The sequence below is a fragment of the Cricetulus griseus genome, chromosome 2 (assembly GCF_003668045.3).
Source record: "Cricetulus griseus strain 17A/GY chromosome 2, alternate assembly CriGri-PICRH-1.0, whole genome shotgun sequence".
NCBI lineage: Eukaryota > Metazoa > Chordata > Mammalia > Rodentia > Cricetidae > Cricetulus > Cricetulus griseus.
The window spans coordinates 392710348-392733603 of NC_048595.1; the positions used below are offsets into that span (position 1 = coordinate 392710348).

The window sequence follows — 23256 nt, forward strand, 5'->3', positions numbered from 1 at the left end:
TGTTGAATCGCGTCCCGGGCCGAGCCGCCAGGGCCGGCGGCGCTGAGAGGCGGCCAGAGCCGGGCCGCGGGGGCGGCGAGGCAGGGGGGGCGCTCGCCCCGCGGCTCCGCGCCCGGCCGGCGCCCGTCGCCTTGCCCCTCTAGTTTCGCTCCCGTTTCTTTAAACTTTTTTAGAAATTCCCCTCCCTCCGGCCCTGCGCTCCCCCTGGCCTCCCGCTCCCTCCTTCCCTCCTCTCGCCTCCTCCCCCTCCTCCTCCCTCCCTGCGCCGCCGCCGCCGCCGCCGCCGCCGCGCCGCCGCCGCCACCGCCGGCCCATGACTGAGCCCCGCCACCGGCGGCCGAGGAATGGGCTCCGGGCGCTGGTAGGGAGCGCGGGGAGCGGGGGCCGCGTCTGAAGCGCGATCTGGCTTTTCGGAAGCCCTTCCTTTTGGCAAAATAATGGCAAACTCGACGGGGAAGGCGCCTCCGGACGAGCGGAGGAAGGGACTGGCTTTCCTGGACGAGCTGCGGCAGTTCCACCACAGCAGAGGGTGAGAGCAGGACCCGGGGGGGCGAGCGCCGGGGCGAGCCGGGGCGAACGGGGCCCCGCGGCGGGCGCGGGGGGTCCCGGTGACAAGTGCGGGGCTTTCTGTCGCCCGCAGGTCGCCGTTTAAGAAGATCCCTGCGGTGGGTGGGAAGGAGCTGGATCTTCACGGGCTCTACACCAGAGTCACTACTTTAGGCGGATTCGCGAAGGTGAGTGGAAGTTTTAATTTGTATTTCCCTCTCGCTGGCCTGCTCCGAAAAGTCTGCTCCGGCCCGGGAGCGGGCGCCCCGGGGGCCGGGGAGGGGGGGGGCGACCGGCGGGGCACACGGCGTTCTCGGCGCTCGCAGCCGGCGGTGGCACGGAGGCGGCCCGGCGGCGGCAGGGGCTGTTTTTCGGCCTGGTGGCTCGCTCGCTCGCTCGCGTGCGCGCGGCGGGGCGCGGGGCTGGGCGGGCTGGGCGGGCGGCCCGGCGGCCCGGCGGCCGGGAAAGCGCCCCCGGCCCGGTGTCCGGCCGGCCCCCGCGGGGTCTGAGCGGCGCGGCGGGGGAGCGCGGGCGAGCAGGGTGCCCGCCCGCCGAACCCCGCGCCCGCCCGCGCCCGCTTGCCCGCTCGCTCGCCGCCTGCGAGTCAGCGCCGCCGCCGCGCCGCCGCCGCCGCCGCCGCTGCCGCTCTAGCACAGGCGGAGACACAGAGACACACAGACTCTGAGCAGTTTTCGTGCAACTCAAAATTAGCGCGGGCAGGTTTAACATCGATAATCGGCTGCGAAATGATCCCGGCGGCCGGGGGCACAGGCTCGGCCCGCTCGCCCTGGCTTTCCACAGCTAACAAAAGAAAGCAGGACCTGTCTGCAAATAGCCATCTTAGGCTTCAAGGCTAGGCAGAAGCTGTAGGCCTCAAAGAAGGGCCTATGGAGATGGAGAGATCTGGGAGAGGGATCGGAGTCGGGCCCCGGCCCCGGCCCCCCCAGAGCTCGCGGACGTCGCTGTCCGGAGCAGTATTGATCCTTTTGAACTTTTTTTTTCTTCTTCTTTAGTGTAAACGGACCGCGTTGAGATTTAAAAGGGGGCGACAGAGGGACTTGCGATTGGTTATTGTCCGGGCTTCAAAAACAAAACAAACCCACCAATCCTCTCCCCCCCAAACAAAACAAGTGCTGCTAAATGCAGGTCTCTCTGATGAAAACCTAGTGATTCAGGCGGCCCTGGCTTAGTAACTCTTGTGGACAGACCCCAGACACCCACTGATACCTTAGGTATCTGCAGATCTCTGCAGAATGGGAATTTAGCTCCCAAGTTAGGGTAGGTTTTTCTTGGATTGGGCACTTTCAGACAAGTGTGCCTGTGTTTTTAACAGGTTTCTGAGAAGAATCAGTGGGGAGAAATTGTTGAAGAGTTCAACTTTCCCAGAAGTTGTTCTAACGCTGCCTTTGCTTTAAAACAGTATTACTTGCGGTGAGTAGTGGTGACTTTTCCACAGTATTTGGAAATGAGGGACTTAAGGGCGATTAAACAACAACAAAATTTATGCTCTAAACAATTTCCAACCCCTTGGTAATTTCAGTCTGAGAAGCATTGACTGTCAAAAAAGGGAGATGATAGGAGGCTGAAGTTTTCCTCACCTTAAAACACGGCCATTTACATTTTCCATACAAAGTCATTACAGGTGACAACCCATGTCCTGTCTTGTAAACATTCTTTTGTGACATTGTTATTGACTGCTTGATAGTCACTGAGGGCCAGAAAAGATGATGCTTAGTAAAAGTCTTAAGATACTTAATGAAACTTTGTAACCTGTGGGAAGATTTGTCTTTCTTCTTTTTCTTCTTTGGAAACTCCTTAACCCTCTACAATTCTGGTTTTCGGAATTTCTTTTTTTAAAGGAAAAGTATTGGAACTGTTATTCAGTGCGTTTTCAATGGAATATTTTTACATAAATAATACAATGTAGATACATTGGTTGACCAGGGTTACTTTTTTGGACTCTTGTTACTGAATTTCTGAGAAATTTGAAAATATTCAGCATCTTTAGGAAAATGGGGGTGGTGTGAAGCCAGGTACTATGGTTGGGATTTTCTTCCATTTTCCCTTGCATTTTGACTGCTTACTCAAAAAAGTAAACTTCTTACTGAGTTGGTATATGCTTTAGTCTAGATAATGTATTTTGTGACTTTTAGGATTTTTTTTTCCTCCTAGATTTCCTTTTATAGATCCTTTCATATTGTACTTTGTTTTGGAGTCGGTATTTGTATTTGATTACCCAGTGTTCTTAGTAATTTAAAATTAAAATAATGATCTCAATAGTTCCTTCTAATAAGTATTGGTAATGGTGATATCATAAGATAGCCTTTATTTCATTTTTGTAAAATGTAGCTTCTGTATAATTTGAGTCTTGTATTGCTCCAAATGCACTAGTTACTCTGTATAGCGCTCAGGATTCTGACATAGGAAACAGGGTAATTGCACAGGTGTACTTCCTATTGGCTGCCTTAGATTGACTTCAGACTTGACGCTGAAGAGTTCACAGATCTTGTCAGTTACTAGTTCTATATGAACTCAAGAAAATACCAGGTGTGTGTGTGTGTGTGTGTGTGTGTGTGTGTGTGTGTGTGTGTGTGAGTGTGTATACATGTCAGAGTATCTTTTAAATAAAAGAATAAATTAAAAACAGCTTCCCAAGCCGTTGATTTAGTAATAAAATGAGAAATAAGAACTTAATACTTATAGTGATAGTCACTTGATTATTTCTGGTTTGGATAGTAAGAGGATCTGAGAGAATCATGCTAATACATGCTAGGGCTTTGTGCTAATCAATTTAAAACATTTGTATATTTAAATTGTATATTTTAAAGTTATGCCTAGTATTTTTTAAGTTTCTAGATTAAATTTCTGTGTTCAATTCTGAATGGTATATGTGACTGGTGAGATGTGTATTTTTCTGTAAAATTTGCATTCCTATTAACAAACAGCATAATTAATGAAATACTTGGACTTCTTTTCTTTTACAAAGTTTATTTATAAGTATTTTGTTTCTTGCTGTCTTTTCTATCTTGGGATTATGCCAAATAGTAATTGTACTTATAGGTAGTCTTTTTTAACCAGATACTTTCAAAGTTGTTTTAAGTATTTACATTGTTCTTAGGTCAACTTGGGCCTTATGTTCTTATTAGAAGCTGCTTTAAACTATGTCCTTAGCTAAACTTGTGTTCCTCCATATGTCACTCTCCAGGTTTGCTTTTGTAGGGCTGTAGCTAGGCTACTGAGAAAAAGTTAAAGCATTTTGTTTTGGAAAATAAAACCAAGTGAAGATTTGCATGACTTGCAAAGAAATAGGATGATCAAAAATTGGGTACTACCAACCTTGATAGAATTTTCCCTAGTGATATATTCTACAATTAGAGGATATGTGTTGTGTTCTACACTTTCCTCTAAAAAAACCGAATTGGCAGACCAGATGCCAAACTCTAATAGTAATTCTCTTAGTTAACCATAACAGTGCCTTCTCAGTAAGAAATGGTAATGAAGTGATTGATAAGTTAGCTCTGCTCTATCTGATTTAATACCAGGGTTTCTGAGAAAGAAGATCATGCCTTGTGTTTTGGTGGGTTTCTTTTGTTTTCAGCTATGTACTATTCTCTCCAAGTCATAAATTGGAGAGATTGACTTCAGATTTGATGCTGAAGAGTTCACAGAACTTGGCAGTTACTGAGGTCCATAGGAACTCTAGAAAATAATAAGGCATGGGTATGGTGTGTGTGTGTGTGTGTGTGTGTGTGTGTGTGTGTGTGTGTGTGTGTGAGAGAGAGAGAGAGAAATAGAGAGAGAGAGAGAGAGAGAGAGAGGTGTGGGGGGAGCGCATATGAATAAAAGGGTAAATAAAAAGCTTCCCAAGCTGTTGATTTAGTATGAGTGAGAAATAAGAACTTAATACTTAGAGTGATAGTCTACATAATATTTAATTGGAGCTTTTTCATTGGACATACTGTGAGACTGTCATTGCTATTGTTAGCTCTCTTCACAAGTTTCATACTTCCCTACATTCCCCTGTAGTTGTACAGTTAATTGAATGGACAGCTGTTAGACTAGTGTTGTTTGATATAGCTACATACTATTACAGACAAGTAAGATCAGACTATGTTAGTCATGCACATGTCCTAACAGCTCTATGTTCCTTTTGCTACAAATATAGCCATTAAGTATAGAGACATTGTAGTCTGCCAAAAGTTAGGTTAAATCTATCAAATACACATTCATTCAACTTTGGATTATTTACTAAAAGATTCTCAGTCTAAAATTGAATGTGCAGTTGATTATTTAACACTAATATTTAATTTTTAAAAATGTAGGTGCCTGCTGACAGTGTATAAAAGTATTATGTTATATTTAAAATTACATTTTAATCAGGTCTTAAATGCTTGAAACCTCTTTTCCATTTAGCACCTTTCTTGGCATATTCATCTCAGTGTGTTCCACAAATAGTTGTTGTTAGACTGTCTATATAAGTAAGAAAGAATATATACATTCTGTATATGAAGAAACTCAAATATCAAAAAGTTGTATTATATGTGCTTAGTAAAATTTATGCTACTATGGTTTCAGTTTATTATTCACAAATGGGCTAAATATATTAAAGTATAATTGGAAGGTGCAAGTATATCTATGAACAGTGTAATACTTATTTACTTGATGAATTTTATTTTACTTATTTTACTTTTTGCCCATTTTGGTACTGAGATTTAGGAACAATTTAACTATTGCTTCCTAAATCTTAGGAATTTACTTGGATTAACAATTTGAAGTTTTAGCTGGGTGTGGTGGCACATGCCTTTAGTCCCAGCACTCAGGAGGCAGATCTCTGAGTTTGAGGTCATCTTGGTCTACAGAGTGAGTTCCAGAACAGCTGGCTCTACACAGAGAAACCCTGGCTTGGGGGCGGGGGGAGAAGAAGAGTTTGAAGTTTTGCTATAAGGTTTAAGTAAACATTTAATCTGAGAATTTTTTTATAGACACCCAGAATGCAGCTAATATTATAGTGCAGCTGTAACTTACCTTGATGTGTTCTTTATAAAACTTGGAAATTTTAGAACTGTCTTAGACATTGAAATTTTATTGTAGAAAACTCCATGTTTCTGTTTTTCTTGTGTTTGAACCTGCAGTATTGCTTCTTTTTGTATGCATGTGCTTGGGAGATAATTGGGAGCTTGGGTAGAATTCTATTCACAGTAGTGCCTTGGGAGTCACATTGTGAATTCTGTTTTTTGGTTTTTTTTTTGTTTTGTTTTGTTTTCTTGGTAGGTAAAAGTCCTTTATTTGCATGAGTAGTTGTGTTCCTAGCAGTTAACTTTTATCAGTTAAATGACATGAATGCATTTAGGATTGTCAGCTAGTGTCTGCCATGTAGGTCAGTGAGGAAGCCATTTATGAATCACTTGTGGTAAAGTGGAAATATTCAATATTATTCAGTAAGTGAATAAAGTAACAATGGGTTTGTAATTGCTAAACAGCTGAATAAATAGATTATTCCTAGTCAAGAAAGTAATAAAATAATAATGGGGACAGGGAGGACAACTGTGTCTTAGTAACTTACTCATGTGAGGATTTCAAGTTTAATTTTATAAGTTGTGTCCTTTTGTTTTGAACAAACCTGAGTGATGTCTTATGGCATTATGTTACATTTCTGAAAGGTGTGGAGACTTGTGGAAGTAGAAGTAGAAAGTGAATGAAGGAAGTTTAAAACCTGATCAAACTCAGGTTAATGTCAGCTCTCAAAATCCATGTCGTTAAGCAGCATACACTTGCTCACCCTAGAGTCAGTCAGTTTACTTTCCTAGATAGATAGTTGACCCTAGTTACAAGTGAATTCATAAGACTCCTCCCCCACCCCTGCCTCCAGGATGCTGCAAGGCAAGAGCTCTACCACTGGGCTATATATATCCTTAGCCCACCTAAGTTGCACATAGGCATTGTCATTGAAGTTTGAGGCCTCAGCTGTGAAGGAGAGGATTGTAGTTCAGATTGGAAGCAACTCTTCATAAGAGCACCTCGACGGAACAGGCGTTTTCATGGGTACTTTACAGGAGACTCCAGAGTGGGTTACTTGTAAACTTGAAGGGGACAAGGAAAGACATTTTAATTCATCAACATGCAGACACCTAGTGTATAAATTTAGGCAAACTATTTTTGAAAGTTTTTTTCTTTTGTAAAGGCTATTTATTGTGCTTTTTTTCCCCCAGTCCTACTAGAGATTCATGATAAAACAGGTTTGTCAAGAGTTGAGGGGGGCATGTGGCCTGAGAGGGTGAGAGCCGGTAGATTCCCTCTCTGCCTCCACCTCCATCCCAATATTCTTTAATATTCATAGTCTAAGCAGAAACTTATATTTGTGTATTATAAAACACCAGTGTTCTGAAATATAGTATGTGCCCTCTTAGAAAAGGTCAAATGATTTTGAGTCATAAATGTAAAGTTGGCTACTTTATCGTAGGACTTGGAGGTTGTATTTCGGTGTGTGACTCTCCAGCAGCATGTTAGGAACCACACACTTACCTGTCCTTACTCCAAGTACCACCATAGTGCTATATGGTATGAAATGTCATGTTTGAGGAAGACTTAGTAAATTTCTTCGAGCACAGTTTGGGAATTCTAAACAAGAAATGAGGTTAAAAAAAGTAAATAGGTAAAATGTGGACTATTTCTATATTACACACTCATGTAGTTTCTATATATTTAACTTACAAACATTTAGGACAGAGCTTTACTCTGTGTCTCAGGCTGGCCTTCAGCTCACGGTTATCCTGCCTCTGCCTCTCAGTGATACAACCACAGGTGTGTGCCACTTCTCCTGGCCTAGATTTATAGATTTATTTTCCCCTGTGGCACTGTTATTTGCATATCTTTATAAGTGGTTGTACACAATTATATTAGTAATTCTGGCTGAATAGTACTTCTTGCAGGGGGGTATTCAGACTGTCTTATGCTCATTGACAGGAAAAGAAGAGTAAAGAAAGATGCGTTGCAGTTTTAATGTTAGAAGAAAACTTGAGCCTGGAAGACAAACAGTAGTCTTAGTCTCAAATGGGAGAAAGATATCAGTGTAGGAGAGAATGAAAACAGTGGGCTTTCTGCTGTTTCTACTACAGCTCAAATGTGCTGATGTGTTAGAGGCCAAATACAGAAAAGAAAAAAAATGGTGTTTTATCTTTGTTTCTGGTAGTGTTAGGAATGAGACTCAGGGCCTCCTTCAAGGCAACTCTTCTGCTTGAGCTGTGTCTCAGACCCATGGCAAAAGATTAAGTTTGGGATCCAGTGAGATGTCTCAGTGGGTAGAGGTATTTGCCACCAACCCTAGGTTCCCTCCAGGGACCCACCTGGTGGAAAGAGAGAACCAACTTCCACAAGTTGTCTTCTAACCTCCACATGAGTTCTGTGTCACGTCCATACCCACAGACACACAAAATAAATAATGCAAAACAACAACAACAACAACAACAAAAACCCTGAGTCTCAGACATATTTATTTGCATGGTCATTCTTCTGAGGAAAGAGTTTATAATAGCTTTAATTTTGTTGGGTCTGTCTATTTAGGTTCTTATTTGGGTTAGCTGTCCCTGCAAGTCAATTCTGGTTTATTTTAACTAGAGACTGCCTTTTAAGAAAAAAACATGATACTTGTATTAAAAATTTGAGCTTAAAAAATTTGTATAACTTTTCTGGAGAATTGTGTTAGTTATTGTTTATAGAATAGTGATTGTGTCAAATGTAATGTTAGTTCTGCTAAATTTGTGTTTTCAGTTCTGTGACTTTGAAAACTGAGGAGGTCATATCTTATGTTTTGATATTAGGGAAAAGCTGTTAGCAGAGATACAATTTAAGGGCCAGACTTCATTGAACTTAGAAGGGAGATGTTTAAAGTTATCTCTAGTTAGTTTATGACTTGAAATTACAAGTATATTTAAAATTTATTCATTCATTTGTTCATTGTGCATTGTGTGTCACAGCAAATGTGTAGAGGTCAGATGATACACTTTTGAGAGTTTTATCTCCCCACAATGTGGGGCCTCAGGATCAGACTCAGGTCATCAGGCTTTGTTCAAACGCTTTCACCTCTTTAGCCACCTCTCCAGCACAGTGTGTACACTTTGGATAAAAATAAAAAATATTGGCTTTTGAAATTAAAATAAATATATGTGCACTTATCCATAGAAGAGCTAAAAAACTGGCAACTTCATTTGGTCAGAATCATACAGTAATGTATTGAGGATGATGACTTCTGGGTACCTCTCTGGAAGATCCATCTATTAGTGCATTCATATAGGAAATAAAACTTTTTGGTATCCTGTAATAAAAGAGTTAGGTGCTCCATGCTGAAAGCTCAGTTTCTGTGTAGGCCACACAAGATCCTTGACTGAAGATGTGATGTCCCTCTGGAGTTTTCAATGAAATGTACACCCCTCCAAAAACAAAAAGAGTTAAATGTAAGTTTTCACTCTCAGTCTTTAAGTCTCTGCTATAATTGTCAGTTTGGAAATGAATTTTGTTTTTCAAAACACACCTTAGCTGGGTGTTGGTGGCGCACACCTTTAATCCCAGCACTCAGGACATAGAGGCAGGTGGATCTCTGTGAGTTGGAGGCCAGCCTGGTCTACAGAGTGAGTTCCAGGACAGGCTCCAAAGCAATACAGAGAAACCCTGTCTCAAAAAAACAACAAAAACAAAAAACCCACACCTTAATCCCTTTATGTTTTACAAATCATTGTCATATATAATTCTCCATTATTCACAGTTACTAAATATCCTCAGCTATCTTTCATGTCCATGTGTGCTTGGATTCATTAGCCTTTAGATTATATGTTAATGTGATCACTATCCTTTTCAAGAAACAAGGTCAACTGTGTTTTTTTTTTTTGTTGTTGTTGTTGTTAGAAAACTTACACATTTCACTGGGCTTATACTGCAATTTACTGTTGTAAATTGAGGTAATTGGTCTTACAAAATGCATGCTCTTTTGACTAAGTATATTGTGATGCACTGTTGTTGGGCCTGAAAACTCTTGGTGATGTCTAGGAATAATTACTGTATTCAACATCACTGTCCAGTGACAGAACTGTAGTTCTGTGAACATAGGATCAGTATGTTCAAGACTCTACCACTGACCCCCAATGTGTGTTGTGATGGGACCTGAGAAGGTGATGTTTTGATGTGTTGGCTACTGGGTCTTATTTCTTATTAGTCAGTTCCCTTTCTTTTTCCCATATGCCATTATTTATTGAAGTAATGAGGTAATTGTCCTGACTTCTGGACTTGGTCGATGACTTCTTCCTGAAGTTAGTTATCTGGTTCTTCCATCCTGTTCTGAAAACTGCTGGATCTAAAGGTTGATAACACACAGCTTTAATATGTAGGCATGCTTCATAAGCGGTGCTTTGCTGTCTGAGGTATCAAATGGTATCTAGTTCTTTTTGTGGTAAGACTGACTTGTGGGTTTAGTAGTTAGTAAGATGAAACTGTAAAAAGCATGCCCCTGGTGGTTGTTATTGGCCCAAGTTTGAGAACAGTTGATCGAAGTACCAATGAAATCAATTCAGTTGCTGAGAAACTGACTTGGCACCAACATGCTGGCCAGGGTCGCATCCAGAACAAAGCCTCTGCGTGGCATCTGCTCTGGGCACCTGCTGAAGCAGCACCTGTCACCAAGCAGAGCCTGAACACACCCTGCACTTTTGTCTTTGAGTTTCAGAGAAGGTACGGAGAGCTCTGTTTCACTTAGGGTGAGGGCATGAGTGAGCCACCAAATCCTAACTCATCCTAACTGTAGTTATTTAACTTGGGTTTTGAAAAATAAAAAACAAGGTTCCCATCAGTTTTTTGCTTTTTTTTTTTTCTTACTGGAGAATTTTCTTTCCAAATGAGAAACCATTGGTTTTACTGAATTTGTTCAGTGCTTATCATCTTATCAAGAAGTTCATGTGTAAATTACCTGTGGGGTGGAGGAGGGGTCAGGAACTACCTCATCACAAAGCACCGAAACTAAACACCTGTGCTAATGTGATGCTTTGTTTAATGCAGTATTTCCATGTTTCTGTGTGTGTATTGTGTATACATGCACTTGTTTGTGTATGTGTACGTGCATATGGTAAAAACAGGTGACTTTGGATGCTATCTACATTCTTTTTTTGACATGAGGCTCTATCTTTGAACTTGGAGCTCACACATTCAGGTTGTCTGACTGTCGCCCATGAGCTTTATGGATCCCCAGTCTCCACTGCCTTAGCACTGGGGTTACACACCACATCCTGCTTTCTTTCTGTTTTATTTTTTAATGTGTATGAGTGTTTTGCCTGCATGTTTGTCTGTACAACACTGAAATGCATGCCTGATGCCCACAAAGGCCAGAAGAGGGTATTGGATCCTCTAGAATTGGAGTTACACATGGCTGTGAGCACTGTCTAGATGCCAGGAATTGATTCCTGGTCCTCTGATAGAGCAGCCTGTGGTAATATCTTTCTTGCACAAATAAAGCCTGTCTGGGGTCAGAGAATGGAGCTTGCCACTAGCTAACCATAGAGGTCTGGAGGGCAAGCTCCATTCTCTGATCCCCAGACAGGCTTTATTTGTGCAAGAAAGATATCACCACTGTGCAAGAAAGATATCACCACAGCAGCCAGTGCTCTTAACCATTGGGCCATCTCTCCAGCCCCTACACCCTGCTTTATATAGGAGTTCTGGGAATCTAAATTCATGTCCTCATATTTCCACACCAAGCACCTTACTTATTGGGCCATCTCTTCAGCCCCAGTATTTTAATTTTTCAAAGCTTTGCTTGCATGTAACAATTATTTCAAATTTTAGAAACAATTACTATTTAATCTTAGAAGAAAAAACAACAATCAAAAAATTCTTTATATTCATGAGACTTTTGTTCTAGAGGCTTATGGGTTCCTTTTAAGCAGTGAGGGGCATAATCTGGTTATATTCCCTTCTTCCTCTTCCTTCCCTCCCTGCCTCTCTTCCTTTTTTGTTCATATTGGGGATTGAACTAGGATTTTGCACCTGCTAGGCAGGCACTCTACCACTGAGTGATATTCTCCAGCTTCAACCCCCAGTATTACATGCCAGCCATAATTGCCAGTTAGGAACGATGTTTCATGTGTTGAGAGCACGCTTTGTCACTTTTGCCTTCCCATTTCCTTCCTTGGTAATAGACTTGATTTGCATTTTACAGAACATTATCTATAATTCTCCACTGAGTACAGTTGCTAAGTATTTTATGTACATCCCATGTTCCAGATATATTTAAATTTTGTTTATCAGTAAATTTCATTACCATGTAGGGAGGGTTAAACTGGAAAGTTTTCTTATTTATTTGTTTGTTTGTTTGTTTGTTTTTTCAAGACAGGATTTCTCTGTGGCTTTGGACTAGCTCTTTGTAGACCAGGCTGATCTCAAAATTACAGAGATCTGCCTGTGTCTGCCTCCCAAGTGCTGGGTTTAAAGGCGTGCACCACCACCCCCTGGTAAAAGTTTTCTTATGCAGTAGAATTTGAATGACATTGTGTCATAATCTGTTGTTGTCTTATTGTAAAGGATGGCAAATGTTTGTATTTCTGGTCTTTGAGTTCTTACATGCAATGTTTGCCTTGTGAGTCTAGTGATCAGTTCTTACAAAGATACTGCTCATCCTATAATTATATCTTTTATGATGAAGTCTTTTGGGTCAAGTTTTATTTTGTCTCTTACCCAGTGATTAAATAAGTACAATGTTAAAAAAATCATACATAATGTCAGCAGGAGCATTCTGTTAAAAATGCACACACAAGGCCCTGGGTTCTCTCTAGCAACACATAATATATAGAAAATCAAGTAAATATCAGAGAACATCTGGGGTCCTAACTCCAGGTACTCTAGAGGAAGGGCTGAACTTTGTTTGTCCACAGTCACCCTGGAGTTGAGGCTTTTTTCCATGATTGTTCTTGTGTTAAGTTGGTTTTCTACGTGCTTTAGGTTATGCCCCCAGAGGTCAAAGGTATCTGATCCCCTAGAGCTGGAGTTACAGGTGGTTGTGAGCTGCCCAGCATGAGTGCTGGAAGTACAACTCAGGTCTTCTAGAAAAACTGCAAGTGCTCTTAACCACTGAGGTTATTCTTAATTGAAGTTAGTACCTTGGTAGCTTGTGTTTCCAAGTGTGTTCTTTAATAATGGGTGAGTGGTCAAGAATGCTTGTGGGGTTTGGTGTAGTCTTTCAAGTTTATATCTTTAGAGAATCACATTGCTGATTCCTCTGTCATTGTAACCCCATGTTGCTACACATTGGTTGAAACATAGTGAATACCAGTTTTCTGTTTTTGCCATGTTTTCTCTTTTGAAAATTAAAAAGCACGCCTTTAATCCCAGCACTCGGGAGGCAGAGGCAGGCGGATCTCTGTGAGTTGAAGGCCAGCCTGATCTCCAGAGCAAGTGCCAGGATAGGCTCCAAAGCTACACAGAGAAACCCTATCTCAAAAAACCAAAAAAAGAAAAGAAAAGAAAAATTAAAAAGCTTTGCTACAATAATGTAAATTCTTTGTTGTTGTTATTGTTTAGTTTGTTTGATTTTTGAGACAGGGTTTCTCTGTATAACAGCTCTGACTATCCTTTGTAGACCAGGCTGGCCTCAAAGTCAAAGTTCTGCCTGCCTCTGCCTCCCAAGAGCTAGGAGTAAAATCATGCACCATCATCCTGGTAAATTCTTATTCACACTTTATCCAGATTGGTTATTAGTTATATTTGTTTTATAATTTCTTTTTTATATCTGTTGGTGCATGTAGACATAGTACATTGTACTAGATTCTGTTTAATCATTTCATGTCTTTACAGGAGTAGTGCCTATGTGTTTTAATCTTATGCTAATTAAGAATGTCTTCTTACCTGGGGCTGGTAGTTCATTCTTGTAATCTCAGCATTTGGGAACCTAGGCAAAAGGATTGTCAGGGTTTGAGACCAGTGTGAACTACACAGTCAGTCCTTAAACAGCTTAATCTACAGAGTGAGAGCTTGTCTCAGAGAATAGACAGTTCAGCCAGTAAAGCATTTTCCTTTCAAGCACAAGGACTGAGTTCAATCCCCAGAACCTATGTAGAAATGCAAGGTGTGGTAGCTACATGCTTGGAACACCAGTGCTAGAGAAGCAGAGATGGGAGGACCAGCTGGCTGCCAGCCTAATTGGTGAACAGCAGGCCAGTGTCTCACAGCAGGTGGGTGGTATTCCTGAGGACACTTCAATCTGTTCCTTGGAATGCATGTTCACCCATGTGTCATATGCACACATATGAAAACAAAACCCTTTAGCAGAGATTTAACAGAAAATTTAAGATAGGTTCAATTGTAAAATATACAGACCTTAGCTCAAATTTTACCATTGTCCCCTGTTATCCATGATCATGTGTTGTATTTCCCACCTTTTTTTCCAGTTGTAGTAGCTGTTCTACAATTTTTTTTTTTTTTTAGAATATTATCATTTTAAATAGTGCTATCAAAGCTGGGTGTATTGGTACAGGTTGCAAGCTAACCCTGCTGTACAATTTCAAGACCTGTCTTGGCTACATAGACGCAGTACATTTCAGGTCAGCCTAGGGAGTATTGTGAGGCCCTGCTTTAAATAAGTGAATAACCCTAAATAACAACTGCAACCAAAGTGTAGACTGAATGTGCTCTACAGTTGGCCTGTCTGAGTTCAGGATCAGATTCAGGTTAGGCAATTTGGTCAGGAGGCATTAGATGTCACTTGGAGACTTTATTGCTAAAGTTAATTTTGGTTAAGGTGTCCTGGTTTTTGTACTGTATTTTGTCTTTTGTAATGAAGGAACCTGTGGGACATATTTTGAGACCATGGAAGCACCTTACTGACCGTCACACTTCTACCCAGTAAGTTTAATGACTGTTAGTGGTTCTGCCTTGAGTTACTGCTAAGATACATGTATACACTCACTTTCTGATTCAGTCATCCCATCTGCATCTATAAGCTGGTGGCTAAATAAGTCGGTGAGTATCAGAAGTAGTTTCATTTTATTTATCTTTGAGATTTTTTATTTCATAAAGGGACATTTGCTGCTTAGATTTAGCCAGTGGGAGCCCTTTCAAGCTGATTCCTTGGCTTTTTTCATGTGTCCACATTTTTTTTTTTTAACTTTTCTTTGCTTTCTGACAAAACATCATCAACGAGGTTCAACTTTGTTTGTTTCTGAGCTCTACAATCATCCATTTTACCCTTAGAGATTCCTAGTGTATAGTAGTGTATAAAAACTGTGTGATGTGTGTGTTCATAACTATTAGATTGTTTTTTCTTCCAGGCCTTTTCAGGGGAAACATTCATACAGACAGACACATACATATTTATATATACATACATATTTCTCTACCTGCAGTGGGAACTTATTTGCTACCACATAATTATCTCCTACTAGACCATTTATACCACAAAAACAAATCTATCAGGTAGAACTACTGGCTTTTTAAAAAAAATATTAATAACACATTCTGCTTTTATTCAAGATATGTTATTGAAGTATTAGGTTAAAACATTCACAGTGAAACTGGGTATGGTAGCATATGCTTATAGGCCCAGTTAATGAGGAGGATGAGCTCTTTGGACCATTTAAGCCTTTTAATTTGAACTGGCCTGGCAACAGATTGAGACCCCTATTTCATTTAAAAAAGTTACAGTGGGGCCAGGCGTTGGTGTCGCATGCCTTTAATCCCAGTACTCGGGAGGCAGAGGCAGGTGGATCTCTGTGAATTCAAGGCCAGCCTGATCTCCAGAGCGAGTGCCAGGATAGGCTCCAAAGCTACACAGAGAAACCCTGTCTCGAAAAAACAAAAACAAACAAACAAAAAAAGTTACAGTGATTGGAATTTTTTAGGTGTTCACTACTTGTTTGAACTATTCACACAACTCCTGTTTCCCCTCTTATTTACTTTTTGTGCTTGCCTCCCATCTTCACTGTTCAATTTTAGTAAAATTCTGAGGGCTTCATATATCTTCCACTTTATTCTCAAGCTTTATTTGTAATTAGTTTCCTTAGTTTCAGGTTATCTTTGTTCGTTTTGAAAAAATAAGGACATACATGTAGTGTTAATTCTCTTTTAAATGTAGAAACCCTACCTAGCTTGAAAATGACTCACACGTGCATAGAGCTGCCTTCTTTTCTAACACCTGCGTTGTGTTCCCTTGTGTCTCTGTGTTAGCCTACTAAACAAGGGCCTGACAGAGTGATGCTCAGGCTGTTAGATAACTAACACTGATAATGATACCAGAGATGAGTGGTCTTCTGACCATGCAATCTTTTGCCAAACCTTCTACCCAGCTGTTGTGGAGATGTCTTCAGAGTCAATGATGGTAGTGAGGCCGTAGAGGGAAGAATAGGTTGGTATATAGTTTTGGTAAATATTGCCAGATTCTCTTAGGAGTAGAGAACTTTTAAAGATTTTACTAGCAGTTTACGAAAGTATCTTCTTCCTCCAGCCCTGCCATGTTGTTAAACCTTTACATTTCACCAGTCTGAAAGATGACAGTACTTCAGCTGTCGAAGCCTCAGAGTCTATGTTAGTATTTGGTGGTGCTGTTCCTGTTGCTCAGTGACTTGTATGTTAATGGTTTTCTTTGATGTTTCTTTGTGTTTGCTCTTCCATGTTAATTGTAAGGGTATTCATTCTAGGTCCTGAAAAGGCCCTTCTTAAGATCATCTTTTGTGCTGCTCCTGTTGATACAGTTTTCTATATGATTTCTTAAACGGCCTTTAGGTGGCACTTTTGTTGTTGTTCTGTGTGGGCCAGTTTTTGAGGCATTTAATTATATTCTATTAAATAAAACTTGGGAGTTAGACATGGGGTAAAAACCTGATTGATCAGAGAAGCTGCACAGAAGCAACCAGTGACCTCTCTTCCTCCATCCAAAAGGGCCATGGATCTTTCTAAACCCCTTCTTACTACTTCCTGTGTTTCTCAAACCTCCATGTCTAATTCTGGTCAGCTAGTCACTAACTCCACCCTCTGATTTAAAGTAAACTTTATTGGCAGTCTCAAGAATGTCCGTGTGAACAAATACCCCACAACAAGTTTTAGTAGCTTAGTTTTCTCATTGGTAGTATTCTTTCTAGAATTTTCTACTAGCATGTCTTTTGAAAGTACATATTTTACTTTTCAACTTTTTCTCTAATTGATTTGGCCAATATAGCTTAAGTAATAGGGAGGTAGCAGGTTTTTCCTTGCCCTGATTCTGGCTTTGCTTTGCTATGCTGAGCATTTCATCACTGAGATATCTCCTGCTGTGTATTCTTGATGCAATCCTAATGTAATAATCTTGTGACATATGAAAATATTCATAAATATGTTTATTGAATGAGCAATAGTACTAGGTTAATAAGTCAGATTTCGTGTTATGTTGTATATATTTTTATTTCCTAGAATTTGGTTTTACTTTTAAGCTGGGATTGGGGAGCTGGCTCAGTGGATAAAGTACTTGCAGTGTCGGCATGAGGACCTGGGTTTGGATCCTCAAAGCCTGTCTTAAAGCCAAGTATGTTAGTATGGCCTGTGGGGGTCTAAAGCCAAGTATGTTAGTATGGCCTGTGGGGGTTGAGAAGTTGTAGAGACAGGCATATCTCAGGGGGTTGTTGCCTAGTCTGTCTAGCAAAAAGTGCTGAGCTCCAGATTTAGTGAGAGATCTTGTCTCAAAAAATAAGAGTAACAGAGGTAGATACCTGACACCAACCTCTGGCCTAAACACACACACATGAGGGCACACCCCACATTCTTATGTGCAGATACACAAATCTGTAGTCATTTCATTATTATCTTCTTGGGGGGGGCGCACTTGGGACAGAGTTTCTCTGTGTAGCCCTGGCTGTCTTGACACTCTCTATACATCAGTCTGCCCTCCAACTCAGAGATCTGCCTCCCAAGTGCTTGGATTAAAGGCATGTGCCACTACTGCCTGGCTGATATTATCTTTAAAGTGAGGAGTTGATGCATATTACATTTATTAAATCCCGATTTACAGCCTATATTTGAATTGTTCATGTACTGGGACTTTAATGTGTAAATAAAAATCATCTACAGTATTAAACAGTAATGTTGGAGAAATTTTTCCTATTCTGTCTACGCACTAAAAAGTCTTCAAGGAGATAGTTTAGTGATTAAGAGCATTATCTGCTTTTCCAGATGATCTGGGTTCAGTTCCCAGAACCCACAGAGGGACTTAAAACCACTTGTAACTCCAGTTTCAGATAATCTGAGGCCCTCTTCTCAATAGGCAAAAACCAAAATCCCCACATAAAATAAAAATAAAAAATTTAAACAAAAAGTCTCCAGGGCTGGGACTATAACTCATTTGGTAGACACTTGCCTGGCATGCACCAGGTTTTTGATATCCAGTATGGAAGAAACAAAACAAACTCTACTGCTCTTCTCTTTATTGGCTATTGCCATACTTGATGTACAAATTAGGACAGATTAAATCATTGTATGACATATTTTAAAAGTCAAGGGTAATTTTGAATTTTAAGGGTTTTACTGTATGTATCTACCTCATAGACCAGAAGAGAAAATGTATCCCATCGGTTCTAGATTAGTACATCTGTTTGGTTCAGCATCACAGAAATAATTGTTACTGTTTACTTTGTATATTTGACCCTTATCATTAGACCTAATTTGGTTATTCAAAAGTATTGCTGACCTGAGAGCTGCTTGGATACTTTTTTATCCTCTTCATAAACCCTGTGGCATGCCCTAAGTATATGTGCGTGCAGGATGTGGTTCTCTTTATCTTAGAACAAATAAATCACTTGGTAATCTCTTGATCAATTCATTATAACCAAAGGTGTAGGAATTTGCCAAGTCTTAAAAAGTTTGAAGGGCTATATTGGAATGGATATTAGATGTTGTATACATATTTAATATTTTAAAGCAGCCTTAGTAGAATAGCTTAAAGAGCTTGAAAGTTCAGTATACTAAAGATGGAAGCAAGAAGTATGTAGATAACTGTAGCTGAGTGTGTCTACCAAATCTACTAGTTCATGGTACCATCAGCCTTAGTTGTGGAATGAACTTTAAGAAGACGGCTCAGTCCAGGCTGTGTGATAGAAGTAAGCTGTTTCTCCTGGTATACCTGCATGAAGTTAACTGCTTATATTCTTACCACTGAGTGATGGGGGTGGGAGAGGGACAAGAAGACAGTTCAGAACTGCCTGGTTTTCACTAGTCAGTCCTTTTTTTTTTTTTTTTTTTTTTTTTTTTAAAGAAATGCTGGAAGGAGATTGTAGGAGAGGTCTTCATTATAGAAACGTGGCCTTTATGTTGATGTTAAGATGATCTCATGGATTGAGATATCTGTGAGGTATAGGTATTGGTTTGGTAACCATTTGGGGTTGATAGATCATTTTAGTAGCTTTCTTCTGCCTAAAGGATTGTATGTATTACACAGATGGGGATAATGGAGCCTTCAACACAAGGAAAGTCTTACTAGATAATCAGTTACTTAAAATGTTTTGTTAGAAAAACTTAGATAGTTGATAAAAACTGGCCACCAATTCTTTATTAGTTTTTCCTTTTAATGATGAGGCATTATAGTATAGCAAAACAAAGGGATGTAGGGAGGTTTATTTTAAAAGGTCAATGTAAGAAAGTTTTCTTAAGACCTTGAGCTCTGTATTTTATCTAACACATTCAGTTTGCCTCGTGTAAAGCTCTGTCCTGAGTGGTTTACATGAATGCATTCTCCTTCATATCCCACATTGACATAAAGTTACTATTATGTTGTAAGTTCAGAAACAGGACAAAGGCATTTAAAAACATTGTACAAGGTCACACCGAAGTAGGTCTAGTGTTTAACTCCTTGCTGTCTGGCTTTTATGATAGTGTTTTAGAATATGGGAGATGGCTCAGTATGTGGCTACAGGCATGAGGTCCTGAGATCCCAGCACCCAGGGAAAATCCAGATGTGTTGCATGAATATCCGTAATCCCAGTGCCCTACAGGGAACTTGGAAGTACAACAGGAGAAACATAAGCAAGGGAAAACAGCAGAGCTGGTCTCCAGGTAGAAAACCCACACCTGAGGTTGTCTTCTGATTTGTGTTCATGCTAAATGTGTACGCCTGCATTTACACACTTACATACCCAAACCATATGCATGCGCTTGTGCCTGAACATGCATGGCTTTTGTTGCCAAGCACATGTGATTATACTTTTATAAAAATTGGTTTGAAAGGAGTAACACAATATGAAGATGGTTGGGTAGTTATGGGCTTATGACTTCAGTAGTTTTCAAATATTTTACTGCATCTTTTTCAGTAAAATTGGTGTGCTGCAGAACAGTTGACTTCTGTTTATCTTAATGGAGTTCCACAGTTACTCTACAAGATAGGACCTATCCTATTTTCTAGATCACTGAAGAAAGCTCTTTAAAAATTGATCGGAACTCCGGGCCCTCCTGCCTCCCAAGCACTGGGGTTACAGATGAATGCCACAGTGCCTTCAAGTACCATTGTCAAGGTAGGGTTGATGTTCAGCTTGATACCAGTCCTGTTTTGTTTTTCTACGTAAGTCTTACAAATAAAAGTATTTATGTATTTAAAGCCCCCAGTTACTTCCTGATACATAGTAAGTAAGACTATAAGACTCTGTAAGACTATCCTGTGACTGGCCAGTTTCTTGGGGACTCATGTAAGTCCTCATGGTGGCACTCTCAACAACTGCTGTGTCTAATTAGGTATAGTCTGAGAGAATTTAAAACTATTTAATACAGAATTAGAAATATAACATTTTATATAGTGATCTGACTAAGATAAACCTTTCTTATGAGGTTTTATGAAACAGACACCAAGACTCAGTTTTAGCAAAGAATATAACTTAACATCTGTGATAAATATGGCTTTTGTGTAATTATCACTTAATTTGTTTTCTTTCCTTAAGAGGGTGGGGCAGGATCTCATGTAGTCAGGCTAGCCTCGAACTCTTTGTAGCCAAGAATGACTGTGCACATTTAATCTTCCTCTGCTTCCTCTAGAGCACCTCTGAGAGTGGGAGTATTGCCTTGCCTAGTTTAGGTGGGAATAGGGCTTGAACCCCACCTAAACTCAGCTACATTCCTAGCCTTCAAAAAATATTTAAGTAAAACTATGTACATTAATCTCTCCTTGCTTCGGTTTATAAGTTAACAGCATGAAAATATAATTTTATGTAGAAAGGAGTTGACATACAGCAATGCTGACTGTATTAAGCCAGCATATGCAGATCCAGGATTTTCCTGAAAATAACTACTTTCAGAAGAAGTGGATACTAGAAATGATGTGATAACTTTGGTGCAAGCAGTTTGTGAATTAGAGTGAGTGTTCCTTGCCATTGCAGTAATATCTAACACTTGTGTTCCTTGCCATCGCTGTGGTATCTAACATTTGCTGTTTTCCTGGATGGTAGTAATGTGCTTGTCTGCATTGTTTTAATTCTTAATGCTGTCATACAAGATCAATGCCTATTATCATCTTGTAGTAGGAAACTAAGGTTTAAAAAAGGTTCTATAGTTTTTGAAATAGCACAAAAATACAAAACAGTGGGATGGTCTGCTTCCAGGGACCAAACTTATAACTGCCATGCAGAATATAGCTCTTTATTTAGTCACAGAATGAATGATTGATAGAAAAAGCACAAATCTTACTGTACAGAAACTTAAGATTTTACTTGAGGAGACAAAGAGCCAGTTTATGGTTTTTGTTCTAGACTGGGTACCGTTCTACCCACTGAATATGAATCAGTGATGAAAATGGAGAATACTCTTTGGAATTAGTGTAACGATCAAAGTAAAAACAACAAAATAAAGCAGATGTGAAATAATAGGACAAAGAGGAAAATAAAACACAGAAAGGGAAGTAGTCTTTGGATTCTAGAGTTACATCTTTAAATAGATAAAGCCTTACCAAGGGGTGACATTTGAATTCAGAAAAGATGAACAATCCAGGTATATACTGGATTAGGAGTGACTAGACAGCAAGAGGCATGCCTGTTGTATTCTAGGAAAAATTATGGGCGCTGTGGTGGTCAGTTTTGTCAACTTTACACAAACTTGGCTTACCTGGGAAGAATTCTTCATAGAAGAATTGACTCCATCAGATTTTTTGGGGGGGGCGGGGGAGGGGGTGGTTCGAGACAGGGTTTTTCTGTAGCTTTGGATCCTGTCTTGGAACTGGCTCTGTAGATGGGGCTGGCCTTGAACTCACAGAGATCCACCTGTCTCTCCCTCCCAAGTTTTGGGATTAAAGGTGTGCACCACCACTGTCTTGGAACTGGCTCTGTAGATGGGGCTGGCCTTGAACTCACAGAGATCCACCTGTCTCTCCCTCCCAAGTTTTGGGATTAAAGGTGTGCACCACCACTGCCTGGTCATAGGGCTTTTTCTTGATTAATGATTCCTGTGGGAGGATGAAGCCCACTGTGGGCAGTGCCATCCCTAGGCAGGGGAGTCCTGAGTTGTGTAAGAAAGCAGGAAGCAAGCCTTGAGGAGCAAGCCAGTAAGCAGTGTTCATCCACGGTCTCTACATCAGCCCCTGTCTCCAGGTTCCTGCCTGAGTTTCTGCCCTGGCTTCCATTGACGATGGACTCTAACCAGTAAGATTTAATAAACCGGTTCCTCCCTAAATTGGTTTTGGTTATTAGTGTTTCATCACAGCAATAAAGAGCAAATGGAGACAGAGGCCAATATGGCTAGAGTTGGTTGGTGATCTGTGCTCTAGCCATGATGATCTGTTTGTTAATAGTTCTCCAGACATACCAAGTTTGTGTCTTCCCACTGCCTTTGCATGTGCTGTGTTCCCTGCCTTCTGTGCCTAAGGTGTGCCTAACCCATCTTTCCAACTCAATGTTGTCTTTTGTATAAAGCCTCATGTCTCCCAGCAGCTTGAAGTGATTCTTTTCTCCGTTCTATACCTCTACTACAGAGAGAGACTCTGCTGCTAATTAGCAGCCTTTCCTTACATGGTGAGCCCTCTGGTTGATGTGTGTTTGTTGCCGCTGATATTTGTACAGTACTTATTACTATAGGAGTTACTTGACGTGTGTCTAATGGAGACAACATATGGATGCTTGAAAAGTCATTCAGATTTTTAAAAAATGGAAATCACTTTAGTTTCAGAGTAAGAGGTAGCATATGGATGAGGCCTTCAGCTCAGCTTGGTGTTGAAAGCCTACTTGGATCCAGAAAGGAAAGGAAAAGGGGTGGCTAGGAAATTTGCTTTAGATATAAGGAAAGAAAGGGTGTGCACACTATGTTTCAACTATAAAATGAACCCAGCTATAAGCCTTGAACATGTGTCTTGTGGACTCTAAGACTAGGCCTAAAGATTGGTACCAGATGGTGAAAGATTTTCTTTCTTTTGAAAACCAAGTCAAAGTATTTAACTATATCCACCCATTCACACTTGTGTATAATACACATGTGCACACATATGTATAATACTGTGTAGGTGTGAAGCTTGATATTATGCTGCTGTTTTTTTGTTCTTTAGCAAAACAATATCTGAAGGAAAATTATGTTTTGAAACACTAATCTTACATTCTTTTGTGTGGTAGATTTAAGGTAGCAGAAAATAGTAATAGCATATAAATCTGCTTGGTTTAATAAGAATGGAATATAATTTCACTAAATATTAAAATAAATGTAAACTACCACTTACTAAAAATTAATAGGTGGGATGTCACATTCAGGAAGTAA

The 23256-nt window shown here is 40.3% G+C and overlaps 1 protein-coding gene across 3 annotated transcripts in view; it reads left to right on the top strand.

Moving 5' to 3' along the window:
- The first annotated feature begins 252 nt into the window (after nt 1–252).
- Nucleotides 253–23256, top strand: part of Arid2 (AT-rich interaction domain 2) — a 133022-nt gene continuing 110018 nt past the window's right edge. Inside the window, exons 1-3 of one of the 3 annotated variants that reach the window (XM_035440839.1) lie at nt 253–529; nt 641–734; nt 1880–1977. In XM_035440839.1, the coding sequence (XP_035296730.1) occupies nt 438–529; nt 641–734; nt 1880–1977 (284 nt within the window). In that variant the 5' untranslated portion in view covers nt 253–437. Of the gene's footprint in view, nt 530–640; nt 735–1879; nt 1978–19936; nt 20046–23256 lie in introns of those variants that run through there. The other 2 variants (XM_027396382.2, XM_035440840.1) reach the window with 2 other exon arrangements.